General features: G+C 68.9%; 1 protein-coding gene across 1 annotated transcript in view; it reads left to right on the top strand.

The window, feature by feature from the left end:
- BRSK2 (BR serine/threonine kinase 2) overlaps positions 1-14,487 on the top strand; it is a 65,200-nt gene that overhangs the window by 44,360 nt on the left and 6,353 nt on the right. The window contains exons 5-17 of the mRNA XM_035013599.1: positions 563-679; positions 1,295-1,328; positions 1,496-1,564; positions 1,641-1,787; positions 2,896-2,927; positions 3,259-3,423; positions 3,557-3,654; positions 3,740-3,890; positions 8,113-8,173; positions 8,899-9,106; positions 9,723-9,771; positions 13,041-13,164; positions 14,239-14,419. Of these exons, the coding sequence (XP_034869490.1) occupies positions 563-679; positions 1,295-1,328; positions 1,496-1,564; positions 1,641-1,787; positions 2,896-2,927; positions 3,259-3,423; positions 3,557-3,654; positions 3,740-3,890; positions 8,113-8,173; positions 8,899-9,106; positions 9,723-9,771; positions 13,041-13,164; positions 14,239-14,419 (1,436 nt within the window). The remainder of the gene's footprint in view (positions 1-562; positions 680-1,294; positions 1,329-1,495; positions 1,565-1,640; positions 1,788-2,895; positions 2,928-3,258; positions 3,424-3,556; positions 3,655-3,739; positions 3,891-8,112; positions 8,174-8,898; positions 9,107-9,722; positions 9,772-13,040; positions 13,165-14,238; positions 14,420-14,487) is intronic.

Genomic DNA, 14,487 nt, shown 5'->3' with positions numbered 1-14,487 from the left:
CTCCACCCCCCACCAGGTACCCCCCACCAGGTACCCTCCACCCCCTACCAGGTACCCCCCAGCACCAGGTACCCCTCACCACCCACCAGCTACCCCCAGACCAGGTATCTCCACCCCACCCTTGCACTCCCTCTGTGCCCCTGGAACAGACAGCACACTTTCTATTGACGCCCCCCCGCCCCTTTAGGAGCATCAGGAAGCTACTGCCAGGTGTCCACCCCAGATTCCAGAAGCCCCCTCCTCAGGTTTCTCAGGGGTCCTGGGGCCAGGTCACCCTGGATTGGGGGTCCCAGGTTGGCCTCTGCCCAGAGCACGTATGGGGGGGCCCCAGGGAGTAAAGCAAAGCCTGCCTCGGGGGCGGGTGGGAGCAGGTGGTGTGACCCCAGAGGGTCTCTGTTTCTCTGTCCCCTGAGACCACAGCCGCCAGGCAGGGGACTTCCCATTGGCTGCCTGTGATATCACCAGGCTGGGCTGCCATTGGCCCCATGCTGTGCAGATAGGCTTTTGGGGAGGGGAGGCAGCTAGGGGGACTGGTCAGCCTCAATCCCACCTTCCTTCTCAGCCACAGGGATCTGAAGCCAGAGAACCTCCTACTAGATGAGAAAAACAACATCCGGATCGCCGACTTCGGCATGGCGTCGCTGCAGGTTGGCGACAGTCTGCTGGAGACCAGCTGCGGGTGAGCGGCCCTGCCAGGCCGGGAGACGGCCCGGCCCCTGTCCCCGAAGGCCCCCGCCCCGCCCCGCCCCTGCCATGCCGCCGGTGGTCTCAGCTGCTCAGCGGTGGGGGACCTGGAGCCCCAGGAGCCCAGGACCTTCACTCTGCCCTCAGATTTTGCTGCCAAGTGTGACGCTGTGGAGGGACCCTTCCCGTGACCATTCAGCCCGGGCCTGCGCTCGGCTCCACGGCCCTGGAAGGCGGGTCCGGTCCCAGTGGCTGCCCGCTTGCTGGGCGGGCACTCAGCCCCATGGTCCTTCGGGGACGTTACTCCCCTTGGAGCAGGGCGGCAGGCAGACAGCCTCGAGCGTGGCGGAGCCCACAGGCTCCTGTGTCTCGGCCTCCCCCAGAAGCACACAGTCGGGATTGGGTTGGGAGGGGGTGGCACGAAAGCCCCTTGAGCCTCCTGGTGGGCCTGGGGGCCCCCCAGAGGGGCGTTCTCCTGCAGGCAGAGCATGCCTCCGGACATCCGCACTGCTGTGGTCCTGGGGGGCAGCCCCGAGTGCAGGCGGGGTGGGGTGGCCAGGGCAGACAGCAGGTCCCGAACCCCGTGCCTGACTGTTGCTTTTGCCCCCAGATCGCCCCACTACGCCTGCCCCGAGGTGATCCGGGTAAGTAGCCCCCCCGCCGCCCTTGTCGCCCCCTGTCCAGGGGGCTTTGCCACCCGAGCCTTGCAGACCCCGGGCCCTGGCCGACTGCCCCCTGCACCCTGTGCCCGGGCCCCACCATTTCTGCGGAGCCCGGCCGTTCACCCCGCCTACCCCACTGCCGCCCGCAGGGGGAGAAGTATGACGGCCGCAAGGCGGACGTGTGGAGCTGCGGCGTGATCCTGTTCGCCCTGCTGGTGGTGAGGCCCCCTCCCCTCCCCCGCGGCGCTGCCCCTGTGCGCCCCTCCCCAGGTGACCCCAGTCCCCTGCCGGCAGGGGGCTCTGCCCTTCGACGACGACAACCTGCGGCAGCTGCTGGAGAAGGTGAAGCGGGGCGTGTTCCACATGCCGCACTTCATCCCGCCCGACTGCCAGAGCCTGTTGCGGGGCATGATCGAGGTGGACGCGGCCCGGCGCCTCACGGTGGGTCCCGGGCGTCCCGGAGGGGTTGGGGGGCCTCCTTCTCTCCCTTACGCCGCCCCCCCAGAGCCTGCAAGGTCCCATCTCCGGCGTCTCCTCCCGGGCCAAGGGATGGCGCCTGCAGGGTAACCCCACCTGGGCCTGTGAGTGTGGTATGGGGGGCCCTGGGTGTGCACGGTGCGTGTGAGCACGTGGGTGAGGAAGCGCCGTGTGTGTGCGTGGCTGTCTGCGGGCACGAGTGTGGATGCGTGGTTTGGGAGTGCTGGTGTGCCCGGCAGGGGAGTGCCCACTGATGCTGACCCCTGAGTCCTGGGCTTTCCAGGGCCTGGTCCATGTGAATAGCTCCCCACGACCACTGCTGATGCCTGGGGGCCAGGGAAGGTCCGAGGGCAGCTCTTCCTTCCGAAAGACGCCCCCAGCTGGCCACCTCCGGCCTCCCTGGGGTTCAGCTAGTGCCGGGAGGGCGGGTCCCCAGAGCAGGGGCAGCAGGACTCCCCGGGCTGGCCTGCCCAGGACAGGGGTGGCCCAGCGCCCAAGAGGCCACCCTCACCCACCCTCCCCAGCCAAGCTGTCCCGAGTGGAGTTGGGGGGAGAGCAGGGCTGGCTCCCAAGCCTCCTGCTCACACCTGCACCCAGCCCCTTCCTGTGCGCAGGAGGGCCACCCTGGCCGCTTCCCCTGCCCTCCTCCCTTGGCCTCCTTCCTGGAGCCTGAGACCCCAGAGGTCACCTTGCTTCCGTGCTCCCTCCCTCTGCCGCCCAGGTCCCCCAGCCCTGCCGGCAGCCCCCCGGCCCTGCCCACCTTCCTTCTCTCTCTAGGTCAGCATTTTCTCTTCGACCTGGGGTAGGCAGGGCCAAGGGTGCTACCTGGAGCCTCCGGGAACGCAGCCCCTCCCCACACGTTCCCCACCCTCCACCCACATTGTCCCCCATGTTCTCTCTCCCTCTCTCCTCCCCTCCCCACCCCCTCACCAGCCCCCTCCCCCCCACTCCTCCTGTCACGCTGTCTGCACACTCCTGTGCTCTGTCCCTCCCCATGCTCCCGCCGCTGGCCTCCTAACGCGGGCTCCTCCATCCCTCCTCGTACTAACTCCCTGTTTCTCTTTCCTTGTAGCTAGAGCACATTCAGAAACACATATGGTATATGTAAGTAGCTCTTCCTCCCACATCGCCTGCTTTGCCTGCCACCTGTCACCGTGGCCTGGAGGGCCTGCTAGGGAAGGCGGGGGGTGACCCAGCCCAGGGCAGGCCTGCCCCCAGCCTCAGCCGCTCCTGGCTCTCAAGGCCCCCGGGGCGGGCCTGTGCTGGGCTCAGGCAGGATGCAGGAGGCGTGCAGGGGCTGGGCGCACAGAGAGCAGCAAGACTCAGGGCCCCAGGAAGGGGTGGGCCCCGCCCTCCCGGCACCTCGGGGTGGGGGGCGGAGGAGCCCCAGGCTGCGGAGGGCAAGGGAGTGACCCTGGGTGCCTGTCGTCCACAGAGGGGGCAAGAACGAGCCAGAGCCAGAGCAGCCCATCCCCCGCAAGGTGCAGATCCGCTCGCTGCCCAGCCTGGAGGACATCGACCCCGACGTGCTGGACAGCATGCACTCTCTGGGCTGCTTCCGGGACCGCAACAAGCTGCTGCAGGACCTGCTGTCCGAGGAGTACGTTGGCGGGGGGCTGCGGCGCAGCCTGGCCGGGGGCCCCAGCGGCCCCTCCCAGGCAGGCGGCCATGGGGTGGGACCCCATCCAGGAACAGACTTGCCAACCCTTCTTGGTGCCTCTCACCCACTGCAGGGAAAACCAGGAGAAGATGATTTATTTCCTTCTCCTGGACCGGAAAGAAAGGTACCCGAGCCATGAGGACGAGGACCTGCCCCCCAGAAATGAAATAGGTATAAGGTGGCAGGGTGGCCTGGCCCCATGCTGCCCCTCCCAGGCCCAGCGGGCTGCCTTGCCCTGACCCCTGTCTGCACACAGACCCTCCCCGGAAGCGTGTGGACTCCCCAATGCTGAACCGGCACGGCAAGCGGCGGCCTGAACGCAAGTCCATGGAGGTGCTCAGCGTGACGGACGGCGGCTCCCCGGTGCCCGCGCGCCGGGCCATCGAGATGGCCCAGCATGGCCAGAGGTGCGTGCCTTCCAGGAGGACCCAACGCTCTGCCTCCTGGTGGCCTGGCCTGGTCGGCGTTGGCACTGCTCACGGGCTGTGCTGGGCCTGGTGCTGGGCCTGGCATGGCTCATCTCTGCCTCCCGGCCCTGGGGCTGGGCCAAGGCCACTGGGTGGGCCTGGACCACGCTGTGCTAGGGGCTGGGCCAGGCTGTTCAGGCTGCTTGTGCTGGACTGGACTAAGCTGAACTTGGCTGGGCTGAGTGAGCTGAGCTGGGCTGGGCTGGACTGGACTGAGCTGGGCTGGGTTAGACTGACCTGGTCTGGGGTGGACTGAGCTGGGCTGAGCTGGACTGCACTGAGCTGGACTGGGCTGGATTAGACTGAGCTGGACCAGGGTGGACTGAGCTGGGCTGGGCTGGGCTGGACTGGGGTGGGCTAGACTGAACTGGGCTAGGCTAGACTGGGCCGGACTGGGGTGGACTGACTTGGGCTGGACTGGACTATGCTGGGCTGAGCTGGGTTGTACTGTGCTGAGCTGGACTGAGCTGGGCTGAGCTGGGCTGAGCTGGGCTGGACTAGACTAGATTGAGCAGGGCTGGGCTGGGCTGAACCGGACTGGGATGGACTGAGCTGGGCTGGGCTGGACTGAGCCGGAATGGACTGAACTGGACTGGGCTGGACTGGGCTGAACTGGGCTAGACTGAGCAGAGCTGGGCTGAGCTGGGTGGGTTATACTGAGCTGAGTTGGGCTGGACAGGACTAGCCTAGAGTGGGCGGGACTGGGTTGGACTGAGCTGGGCTAGACTGGGCTGGGCTGGGCTGGATCGGGGTGGACTGGGTTGGCCTCGACTGAGCTGGGCTGAACTGGACTGAGCAGGATTGGACTAGACTGGACTTGACTGAGCTGAACTAGGCTGGACTGGACTGAGCTGGGCTGGACTGGGGTGGACTGGGCTTTGCTCTGTTGGCCTGGGTTGTACTGGGCTGGTCAGCCATCTGGAACAGGGTTGGGCTGAACTGGAGTGGACTGGACTTGGCTACACTGGGGTCAGGCCATGTGCAGAGCCGCCCAGCAGGCCTGTCCCCGCTTGATGTTGGCCCCATGTTTGGGTCATCTGTGGTAGTGTGGGGGTCAAGGACAAGGATGGAATTCTGCCTGGTCACAAGCAGGTCCGGGCTGTCCCAACAGCGCTCCCTGGAGGAAGGAAGGGTGTCCTGGTCCTGCAGAGCCTCAGCTCTGGCTGGCAAGGAGGGGCCCTTGGCCAGTCCTCATCCTGGCGCTGGGCAGGGCCTGCTTGGGGAGGGGATTTTTGCTATAGCTCTTGGACCTGGAGACCCAGCTCTGGGGGTCCCGGCTCTGGGGCTGCCCCTGGTCAGCTGGGGGCTGAGTGCTGGGGATAGCCGGGCCTCTCAAGGTATTTGCCAGGAAACAGGGCCACCATCAGGATTAAACTGTGCTGGTGGTCCTCAGCTCCCTTGGTGGTCCCAGGCCTCCCCCATGGAAACGGGCTGGCTCTAGACCGCCACGGGCCGCTGCCCATGGGCTCCGGCACCGGGGGGCTGGTGAGGGTGGCGGGAGAAAGGTCTCTGCTGGCTGAGCTCCTGCCCTGTGCCTCGCGTCCTGCTTGTTATGGGCACCCCTCTCCCCAGCAGGCCCCCAGGGTGAGAGGCCACCTCTCTCCAGCCCACCTTTCCTGAGCCTTGCCCCTGCTCAGTGCAGGCTGAGTGCTGATGTGGGGCCCACCACATCCTGGCCACCCCGCGTCCCTCCCTCACCCGCCTGGAGCAGGGGCTGGGCATGAGAGGCCACAGAGCCCAGTGTCCCGCTCTGCCTTCCAGGCCTGGCTGCCTCAGGGTGGGAGGAGCTGGGACCGGGTCAGCTGTGGACCGTCCCGGCGGCCCCTGGAGCGTCCCTTCCTCCCGACACCGCCCGACCTGCCGCTGCCGCTCCAGGCCCCGCTGCTTTTTCTGGCTTGGGCCACCGGCTGGGGCTGCAGGGGTCCTAGGGCTGGTGGTGGGTACTGGACATCCTCCATCCAAGGCCTGCCCCCTCCCCGCCCAGCAGGTCACCAGGGTGGGGTGCGCTGTGGCCCTGGCACTCTCCTGCCTGACCTCCCTCATGCCCGTGTGCCTGGCCTGGGGCCAGGTGGGCCATGCCCAGCTTGTGTGGAGCTGTGCGGAGGTCCAGCCTCCCGGGCCGCCTGGTGGGGCTGCGTCAGTAACTCTGTTTTCTCGCTTTGTTCCTGCTGTAGTAAAGCAATGTTCAGTAAAAGCCTGGATATCGCTGAAGCCCACCCCCAATTCAGCAAAGAAGACAGGTATACACCCTGCCCACCCATCCCCCGCCCCCCAGCCCCAAGGACGACGGTGGGCCTGGTGGCAGGGCTGGGCCTGAGGCGCTTCCAGCCCTCGCAGCTCTGGCGAGGGAGACCTCCAGCAGGCTGGGGAAGGGCCTGGGCCAGGCGGGCCTGAGGCCCCGAGGAGGCGTGGGCTGCCGGGGCAAGGCCAGTGGCCGGCCTGACCAGGCGGGGAGACCCACCGCGCTCTCCACTGCAGACCCCCGAGCGTCTGCAGGCTGTGAGGCCTCAGTGGAAGCGGCAGCCCAGGGCGGTGGCAGGCTCCCCAGGACGTGGCAGGAGGCATGACTGTCTCAGGGGTCTCTGCATGGGGCCCAGCGTTCCTGAGGCCCCCAGCCCTGCCCCTGCAGGGCCTGTTGCCCGTGGGCGACGGCGGTCGGGCCTCACCCGTTTCCCCCCCGCCTGCTCCCGTACCTGCCCGTGCCCCTGCCTGCTCACTGCTGGCCTCCTGCCGCCCCCCCCCCCGTCGCCCCTCCCTGGCTGCTCTGCCTGCTGGCCCCCTCCTTTCTGTCTCAGGCAGGTGCGGCCTGGTTAGGACGCTGTGGAGGCAGCCCCCACCCCTCTTCCTTCCACTGCTTCTTTTCTGGTTTCCTTGTGCCAAGTGACGAGCGCATGGCTGGCTCAGTGGTAGGCAGGCCCCAGGCGCTGGGCCTCACTCTTGGCTGCTGCCCGGCCGGCCTGTGGCTGCTGGGGTGGGCACCAGCCGGGACCGACGGCCCCCACTCCCTTCCCAGCATCTGAAAGCTTTGGACCCAGGCCTGGCTCTGGGCACTGTCCCGGCCGCGGGCAGGCTGGGTTGGGGGGCCAGGAACAAGGTCAGCGCCGCCCCCTGGCTCCGTGGCTTGTGTTAGGTGGAGACGCTGGAGGGTCACTGCCATGGGGCCCTAGCCCACAGATGCCGGGGCCCTGGTCAGAGTGGGCTCAGCTCCTCCCTGAGGCCCAGGGGCTGGGCCGGGGTGTGAGTGGGTGGGCGAGAGCCCTCTCGGGGCCGGGCTGACTGGTGTGGGCAGGCCTTCACTCTTTTCCTCTTCTCTCCTGTGGCTGCCTCGGCCCCCCTCCCTGCTTCCTGCCTCGAAGGGTGGCAGGTGCCAGCACCCAGGGTTGAGCAAGCATGGTGTGTGCCTTCCCTGAGGCCGTGTGGTGTGGTGGAGTGAGGCCCCTGCCTCGCAGGGCGCCCGGTTCCTGCCCCGCCAGGTCTGCGGGCCCAGTGGGGCCGGTGGTGGACAAGGCTGGTGGTCCCAGCCAGCGCTCACCCCAGCCTGGCCTTGCCTAGGCCCCCGTGGTACCAGTGAGGAGAGAGCTATGGGCTGGCGTGCTGTGGGCACCTTTGGGCCGGGCAGGTGGGCCATGGGCATGGCAGGGCTGGGCTGGTGCCCACTTGGTGGCCCACATGCTAGGATGGGAGGCTGTCCGCCGAGCACAGGACTCGGGGCCTGTGACAGTTCAGCCTTGGGGGTTCTGGGTGGGCTCGGGCACTGGGGGCTGGACAGTGGACCTGACCCGGGGGCTGGATGCAGCTCCCAGGAAGCGCCCGTCTCCCCTCGTCCCTCTGTCCGCCCAAGCCCCTGACAGACCCTTGCTGAAGGCTCCCGGTGCCGTCCTGGGCCTGGGCCTCGGCCATGGGACAGCTCCCACGTAGAGGAGAGGAGCCCGGAGACAGGCTCTGACGGGGCCCCCTGAAGGGGCTGTGGGGCCCTCCTGGGCCCCGGGAGAGGCGGGGTGGGGACAGCAGGACAGCCCTGCATGTGGCCAGGTGTGCGCAGGACAGGGCGACCTCAAGGCTCTCGGCCGGGACTCGCGGCCTCTTGGAGGGTCCGTCCGGGGGAGAGAAGCTGAGAGCCGTGGCCCCTCCCGGCTGACCCGCCCCGCACCTGTGTCCGCAGGTCCAGGTCCATCAGCGGCGCCTCCTCGGGCCTGTCCACCAGCCCGCTGAGCAGCCCCAGGGTGAGCCCCCGCCCCGCCCCGCCCCCCAGCTCCAAGAGGCCCAGCGTGCACCGGTGGGGGTGGGCAGGGGAGGCTCCCTGAGCCCGGGCTGGGCCCGCGCCCCCCGCCTGCTGCTGGGGCTAACTGCACGTTCTTTTGTTTTGTTTGTTTTCTCCTGTGTTATTTGTTTTCTTTTATGGCAAACGCTCCCACCCCCACACCTGCCTGTCCCGCTGGTCCTGCCCTGGGGTCCTGCTTGAACGTTTCTGGTCCTCCTGGTGCTGTGTGTGCATGCGGGGGGCGGCGGGCGGGCACGCGCATGGTGGCTCTCGCGGACCCTCGTGCCCTGCTCCCTGCCCTCTGCGCCTGCCCTGTAGCCTGTTAGAAAGTTTGCCCTGCCCCCCCCGCCTCCCGAGAGCCCCTCTGTGGCCTGTCCCCTGGCCACCTCCGTGGAGCCTGAAGCTTGTCGGAGCGCCTCCGGGCCCGGACACGTCCTCCCTCCACAGGCCGCCTTGCGGCCCAACCCCAAGACCCAGACCTTGCCGAGCAAGGCCAAGCTGAGCGACAAGCCGCTGCAGGGCACCAAGTCCAACCCACTCCCGGCTGGCACCCAGGCCCGACCCCCTGTCCCGGGGGGCCTAGGCCCCCAGCTGGCCCTGCCCCCGGGCCCGCCGACCATGCCGGCTCCCATCCGGCTCCCGACCGCCGGGACTGAACCCAACACCAAATCTGTCCCCACCATACAGGTGACCCCTCACCCCTCTCCAAGGGGTAGTCCCCTCCCCACCCCTAAGGGGACGCCCGTGCACACGCCCAAGGAGAGCCCGGCAGGCACGCCCAACCCCACGCCACCGTCCAGCCCCAGCGTCGGAGGGGTGCCCTGGAGGACGCGGCTCAACTCCATCAAGAACAGTTTCCTGGGGTCACCCCGCTTCCACCGCCGGAAACTGCAGGGTCAGTGGCGGGAAGAGGGGCCGCGGGGGTGGCAGGGCCTGCCCCCTCTGCACAGCGCTGTGCCGGGACCCTGACCACGAGCAGGGCAGCGGTCGGTGTCCTCCAGGCTGGCACAGGCCCAGGCGGTGCCGCCAGACGGCTGCTTGCTCCCGGGCCTGCCCGCTGTGTGCCGGGGGCCCCTCGCAGCTCCTGGGCTTCCCTTCAGCCCAGTGGCCACTTGAAGCTGGGCTGCTTGAGCCCTGGGAGGACAGCCGGCCGCCGGGCGGGTGGGGGCGAGGGCCGTCAGCAAGCCCGTGGGATGGGGCAGCGGTGGGCAGCCCATTGCTGTGCGCTGGGTGCCGAGGGTCAGTGGGCGCTGCCGGGCCATCCGATGGGTGGGCCTGGGTGACCAGTGCCATCTGTCGGGGGGACAGCGGGGCCGGCTGTAGGCCAGAGAAGGTCTGGCCTGATTACAGCACCAGAGGCTGGGGCAGCCCCGTGGCCCTAGGCTCCGGCAGGGGCCGGGAGCCTGTGGGGTGGCTGAGACCCCGGTCACGGTGAGGGGCGGGGGGGACCCTGGTGAGGCCAGGGCAGAGTGGTCACACCTTCTCTCCCTGTCCTTCCCGTGTGTGTGCAGTTCCAACACCCGAAGAGATGTCCAACCTGACCCCGGAGTCCTCTCCAGAGTAAGTGGTCACTGCCCGAGGTCGAGGGTGAGCCACTGGCCTCCCTCCCGGTGCCCAGACGCCAAGTGCGTAGGGGGGGCCCGTGCTGGACCCTCCCTCATGGCAGGCCAGGGGGCCCATGAGGGCTTCGGGGCGAAGCACCCCAGCCCCTCCAGGTCCTCTTCTCCCTCTCCCTGGGACCCTGTGCTTGCCCAGAAGCCCCCTGCCAGCCCCTGCCTGGGACACCCCCTCTTCAACACCCACACCTCTGTGTCCGGCACTTTGAACGCCAGGCTGGGGAGCAGGGTCTGCGCTGCTGAGGGAGCCGGCCAGCTCCTCCTGGCCCTGCGCCGAAGCCACAGCCTGGGGCTGGCTGGAGGCAAGGGACGGCACAGCCATGCCTCGGGGGGCGGAGGGGCGCCAGCTGAAAGCCCCAGCCTCCATGCGGGGCGAGGCTTGCAGAGCGGAGCCCAAGCCCTCCTGGCAGGTGTGCTCAGCCTGCTCTGGGCACAGGCTCAGCCCCGCACACGCCCGGTCCGGGGAGCCCGAGAAGGACCAGCCTGGTGTTTGCAGCGGGTAGCCTCCGCCAGGGAGGGCTGCGCTGGGCAGAGTGGAGCCTGGAGCACAGCCGGAGACCTGGGGGCTCGTAGGGATGGAGCGCCTCAAGGCGGAAACATGGTGCTGGCCAGAGACGGAGGGACAGCCACGGGACGGCCTGGTGGGGACGCGCGTCCAGGGGAGGGTGGTGGTGGTCGAGGCCAGGAGCAGAGCAAGCCCTCAGCTGACCCTCGCCGAGAGGAAGGAGCAGGGCCCGTGGGGGCGATGGGCAGCAGATGCGCGGCTCACCCGCGGCCAGTCGGGACTGGGGCGGAGCCCCGGAGCGGCCCTGGCGGCGGCCGCGGCCTCGGCCTGCAGCCCTGGAGGGCGCCGCGTGGACAGGAGCGGCGCCGTGGGTGCGCGGCGGGCCTCGCGAGGAGCACAGGCGCCGAGCGGGAGGTGCCCGGCGCGGCGCGCGGCCCGTCCCACCGCTAGTGCCCCGCGGCCGGAACTTCCGCTGCTGTCACCGGCCCACAGACACCCCTGTAGCGGCGCCGCGGGCGCCCGGGCAGGTGCAGGTGGCCGCAGCCTCCCAGCCTCGAGTCCGCCTGGAGGCCCCGCCCCTCCCGGGGCCTGGCCGGCGCGCCCGAGCAGACGCGCGGGGGCCGGGGGCCGCAGCCGCTCTCGCCCCGGCCCCGCCCCCTGCCGCGGCGCGCCGGGCTCGGGGCGGATGGCAGGTCGGGGGCCGTAGGTTCGGCAGGCGGAGGCGCAGTCTGCGCGACGTCACAGCCCTGGGTGACGAGTGCGGGTGGGGAACTCACGCTGCGGAGTTGAGTTGAGCCGAAGTCCTTGCGGAAGCGGCAGCCTTTGCTCCGCGGCCTTCGCCTGCTTGGACGAGGCCCACCACACGAGGGCGCGGGGTCGGCTCTACTCGGAGACGCCCGGCGGCTGCCGGGTGGCCCAGCTGACCCTGAAGTCGGCCGGCGCTGCCTCTCCGGCTCCTTCAGGCTTCTTCCAGGCACGGGACCGCCTATTACGCCAGATGCCAAACTGCTGGCTGCAAACTACAAACAAGTCATGTTTTCGGTGTTCTTCGTCAAGGGAGGAGAAGCAGAAACCCCTCATGCGGGTTCCAGAACTGCCCCCCCTAAGTACTTGCTGGGCTGCCGGCCCTGTGGCAGGTGCAGGGGCACGGCAGGGAGCGGCTGGGGCCGGAGCCTGCCCTCGAGAGCGCCGGACCCAGAGCGGACAGCGGGCAGGAGGGCAGGATGTGGGGAAGGAGGCGGAAGTGGCCGGTGACCAGGGGGTCCGGCAGGACGTGCCTCCCTGTCTTCACCTCTGCGCTGTTGTTGGGTCAGGATCCCTGGGCCGAGCAGAGGCCAGCTCTGGAACTGGGCAGGAAAGGGGAAGCCACGTGGTCAGGAAAACCACCGAGAGGTGCCCGAGCACCCGCCCCTGCCAGCGCCGGTGGCGGAGCAAGATGCTGGGCCGGGGCCCTCCTGGGCCTCGCCGTCCGAATGGGCGCGTTCCATCGGCGGAGCCACGAGACGGCTGTCAGGACGCGTCAGCGCTGCAGCCTGGCGGACTGTTCGAGCTCAGCGCCTTAAACACCACGCGCTCCAGGTCTCGGGCTGTGTGGGTCAGGCCCCTGGCCGGGCCGGCTGGGCCCTCCGCTTTCCGGAGTCAGTGGGCTGTGGTCACCTCCAGGCAGGCTCAGCTGGGGCAGCACCCGTGGCCCAGCGCCCTCGGTCGTCGGTGGGATTCAGGGCCTGTGGTCCGCTGGACCGCGGGCCTCTCCGTCACGTCAGGGGGCTCGGTCGCCATGCAGTCCAGACCTGCTAGCAAGCAGGAGACGTGGCCTTGAGTCACGTGTTCTTGGAGGGGACATCTGTCACTCATTCTGCTTAGAAGCAAGTCCTGGCCCCGTCCGTGCCCCAGGAGGCAGGATCTTGGGGCCAGCCGAGGGACACCCACGCTGGTGTGCACTGCGGTGGGGGGGCTGCAGACAGCGCAGGTCAGATGCAGGTGCAGGACGGAATAACGAGGCCAGACAGAAGACAGAGGACAGAGAGAGGCCCTGGGCACGAGTGAGGTGAGGGGCCTCGTGCAGGAGGATACACCCCTGCCCCACCTGGCACAGCACCTGGCTTGGAAGCAGCCTCCATGTCCCAGAGCGGCCCGGGCTGGGCGGCCCCTGGTCCTCGAGGACAGGGTGGCCGGGGGGAGCCGGGCTGTCCCACCAGGTGGGAAGGGCATGTAGCATCCTGGGCCCCCAGGCCCCATTGTCCATGCAGTGTGTCTCCCGTCCATTTGTCCACATGGGCGCAGAGTTCCCCGGCCAGGCCCGACCCTGTACCGCGGCCTCCCACACTGCCCCTGCTCCCCATGCAGCCCCGGGGTAGGGGGCACCTTCCTCCAGGCTGCAGCAGGATTGCTGCAAATTCCCGCAAAACTTGGTGGCTTAAACAGGAGTAAGGCTGGGGGTCAGGGTGAGCTCTCCTTTCCTTTTTGGTGGGTTCTGGTGGGCACTGCCCAGACCCAGGCAGGCATGGGGGAATGGGGCCCGGCCAAGACTGTGGGATTAGCATTAGGGCCCTGGGGTGAGGGTGGGAGGAGTCGGGGGTGGGAGGGGAGGAGTTGGGCAGCAAGCTGGCCCTGGCCAGGAGGGGAGGGCGGGCCTGTCCTCAGAGGCTGGGCTGACGGTGAGCATACCCTGACACGAGCAGCCCTCTGCCCGCACTTCCCTCCCCCAGGCTTGCCAAGAAGTCGTGGTTTGGGAACTTCATCAACCTGGAGAAGGAGGAGCAGATCTTTGTGGTCATCAAGGACAAGCCCCTGAGCTCTATCAAAGCTGACATCGTTCACGCCTTCCTGTCGGTGAGCCTCCCACCCGTCTGGGGACGCCTGCCTGGCTGGAACCAGAGGGTCACTGCTCGGGCCCCTGGCCTGGGGGGGGAGGCCGGCCCTCGTTCTCAGCAGCCCTGGCGGTGGGAGCGCCACCGAGACAGGGAGTAAAGCACAGGAAGCTCACGGGGGAGGGGACCTCTGCCGGGTCCTGTCCCAAGAGGCCTGTCTCCGTTCCCTGTGTGCGCTCCCCCCACCCCCCGGCTGCCGCCTCCTGGAGCCCCTGCCTCCCGCTGGGGCCTGGCGGCTCCCTGAGGGTGGGCCGCACTCAAGCCTTGGGTGCGCTCCGTTTGTCTTTGGGAGCTCTTTGAGCACGTGGAGCAGAAAGCCCTGCAGGTGTGCCTCCAGAGTCCCGTCAGGGGGCCTGGCCCGGGGCTGGGTCCCTGGGGATCCTAGCACATCCCCTGCAGCTGAAGCTGCCCCACCCCCATCAGGGCTGGGACCTGCCGCGGGGCTTTCTTCAGCCTGGTGCGGCCTCAGCCCAAGTTCCCCAAGGGCGGGGGGCCACCTGCTAGGGCAGCCTGCTCTCCTCCTTGGGGCCCCTGGTCCGGGCCTCCCTCTCCCTGCACCCTGCAAGGTCCTCCGCTGCCCAGCCTCCCAGCATGGGCTGGGCCTTCCGACCTCTCCTGAGCCGCAGAGCCCTGTCCTAGGGGTGACTCCTCCAGGGCAAGACTGCCTCCTGACTTCGTTTCAAGGGCATTTCCCTTTGCTGCCCGTATGTCAAGTGCGTAGGGGCCCCTCTGCCCGCACTGGGAGCGGCGCCCTTCCCGAGCCCACAGAGCGGCAGGGTGTTGTCCTCGGCAATGGCCGTGTGGCCCCAGCCTCTGGAGGCTGTCACGCGGGTGCCGGCAGCGGCTGCACGGGGCCTCCTCGTGCCTGTCTGCCGAACCCTCTCCTCTTCCACTCTGCGCCCACGTCCCAACCCGCACGCAGGCAGAGGGGGACAGGCTTCCGGCCCGGCTCGCGGCGGCGGGGGCTGGGGGTGCGAGGGGGGCCGCGCAGGGCGGCTGGCGCACAGCACACTCATGCTGCCCCGCCACCCCGCAGATCCCCAGCCTCGGCCACAGCGTCATCTCCCAGACGAGCTTCCGGGCTGAGTATAAGGCGACGGGCGGCCCGGCGGTGTTCCAGAAGCCGGTCAAGTTCCAGGTGGACATCACCTACACCGAGGGCGGGGCGGCGCAGAAGGAGAACGGCATCTACTCGGTCACGTTCACGCTGCTGTCCGGTGAGCCACGGGCCCAGGTTGCGGGCTCCGGCCCTGACCCCGACCCGGGCGCGGCCCCCCGTCCCCCC

The sequence above is a fragment of the Mirounga leonina genome, unplaced genomic scaffold (genome assembly GCF_011800145.1).
Source record: "Mirounga leonina isolate KUSES-001 unplaced genomic scaffold, KU_Mleo_1.0 Mir_166, whole genome shotgun sequence".
In the NCBI taxonomy this organism is placed as follows: Eukaryota; Metazoa; Chordata; class Mammalia; order Carnivora; family Phocidae; genus Mirounga; species Mirounga leonina.
The sequence above is the reverse complement of the archived record's forward strand: the minus strand, read 5'-3'. Positions and strand labels throughout refer to the sequence as shown.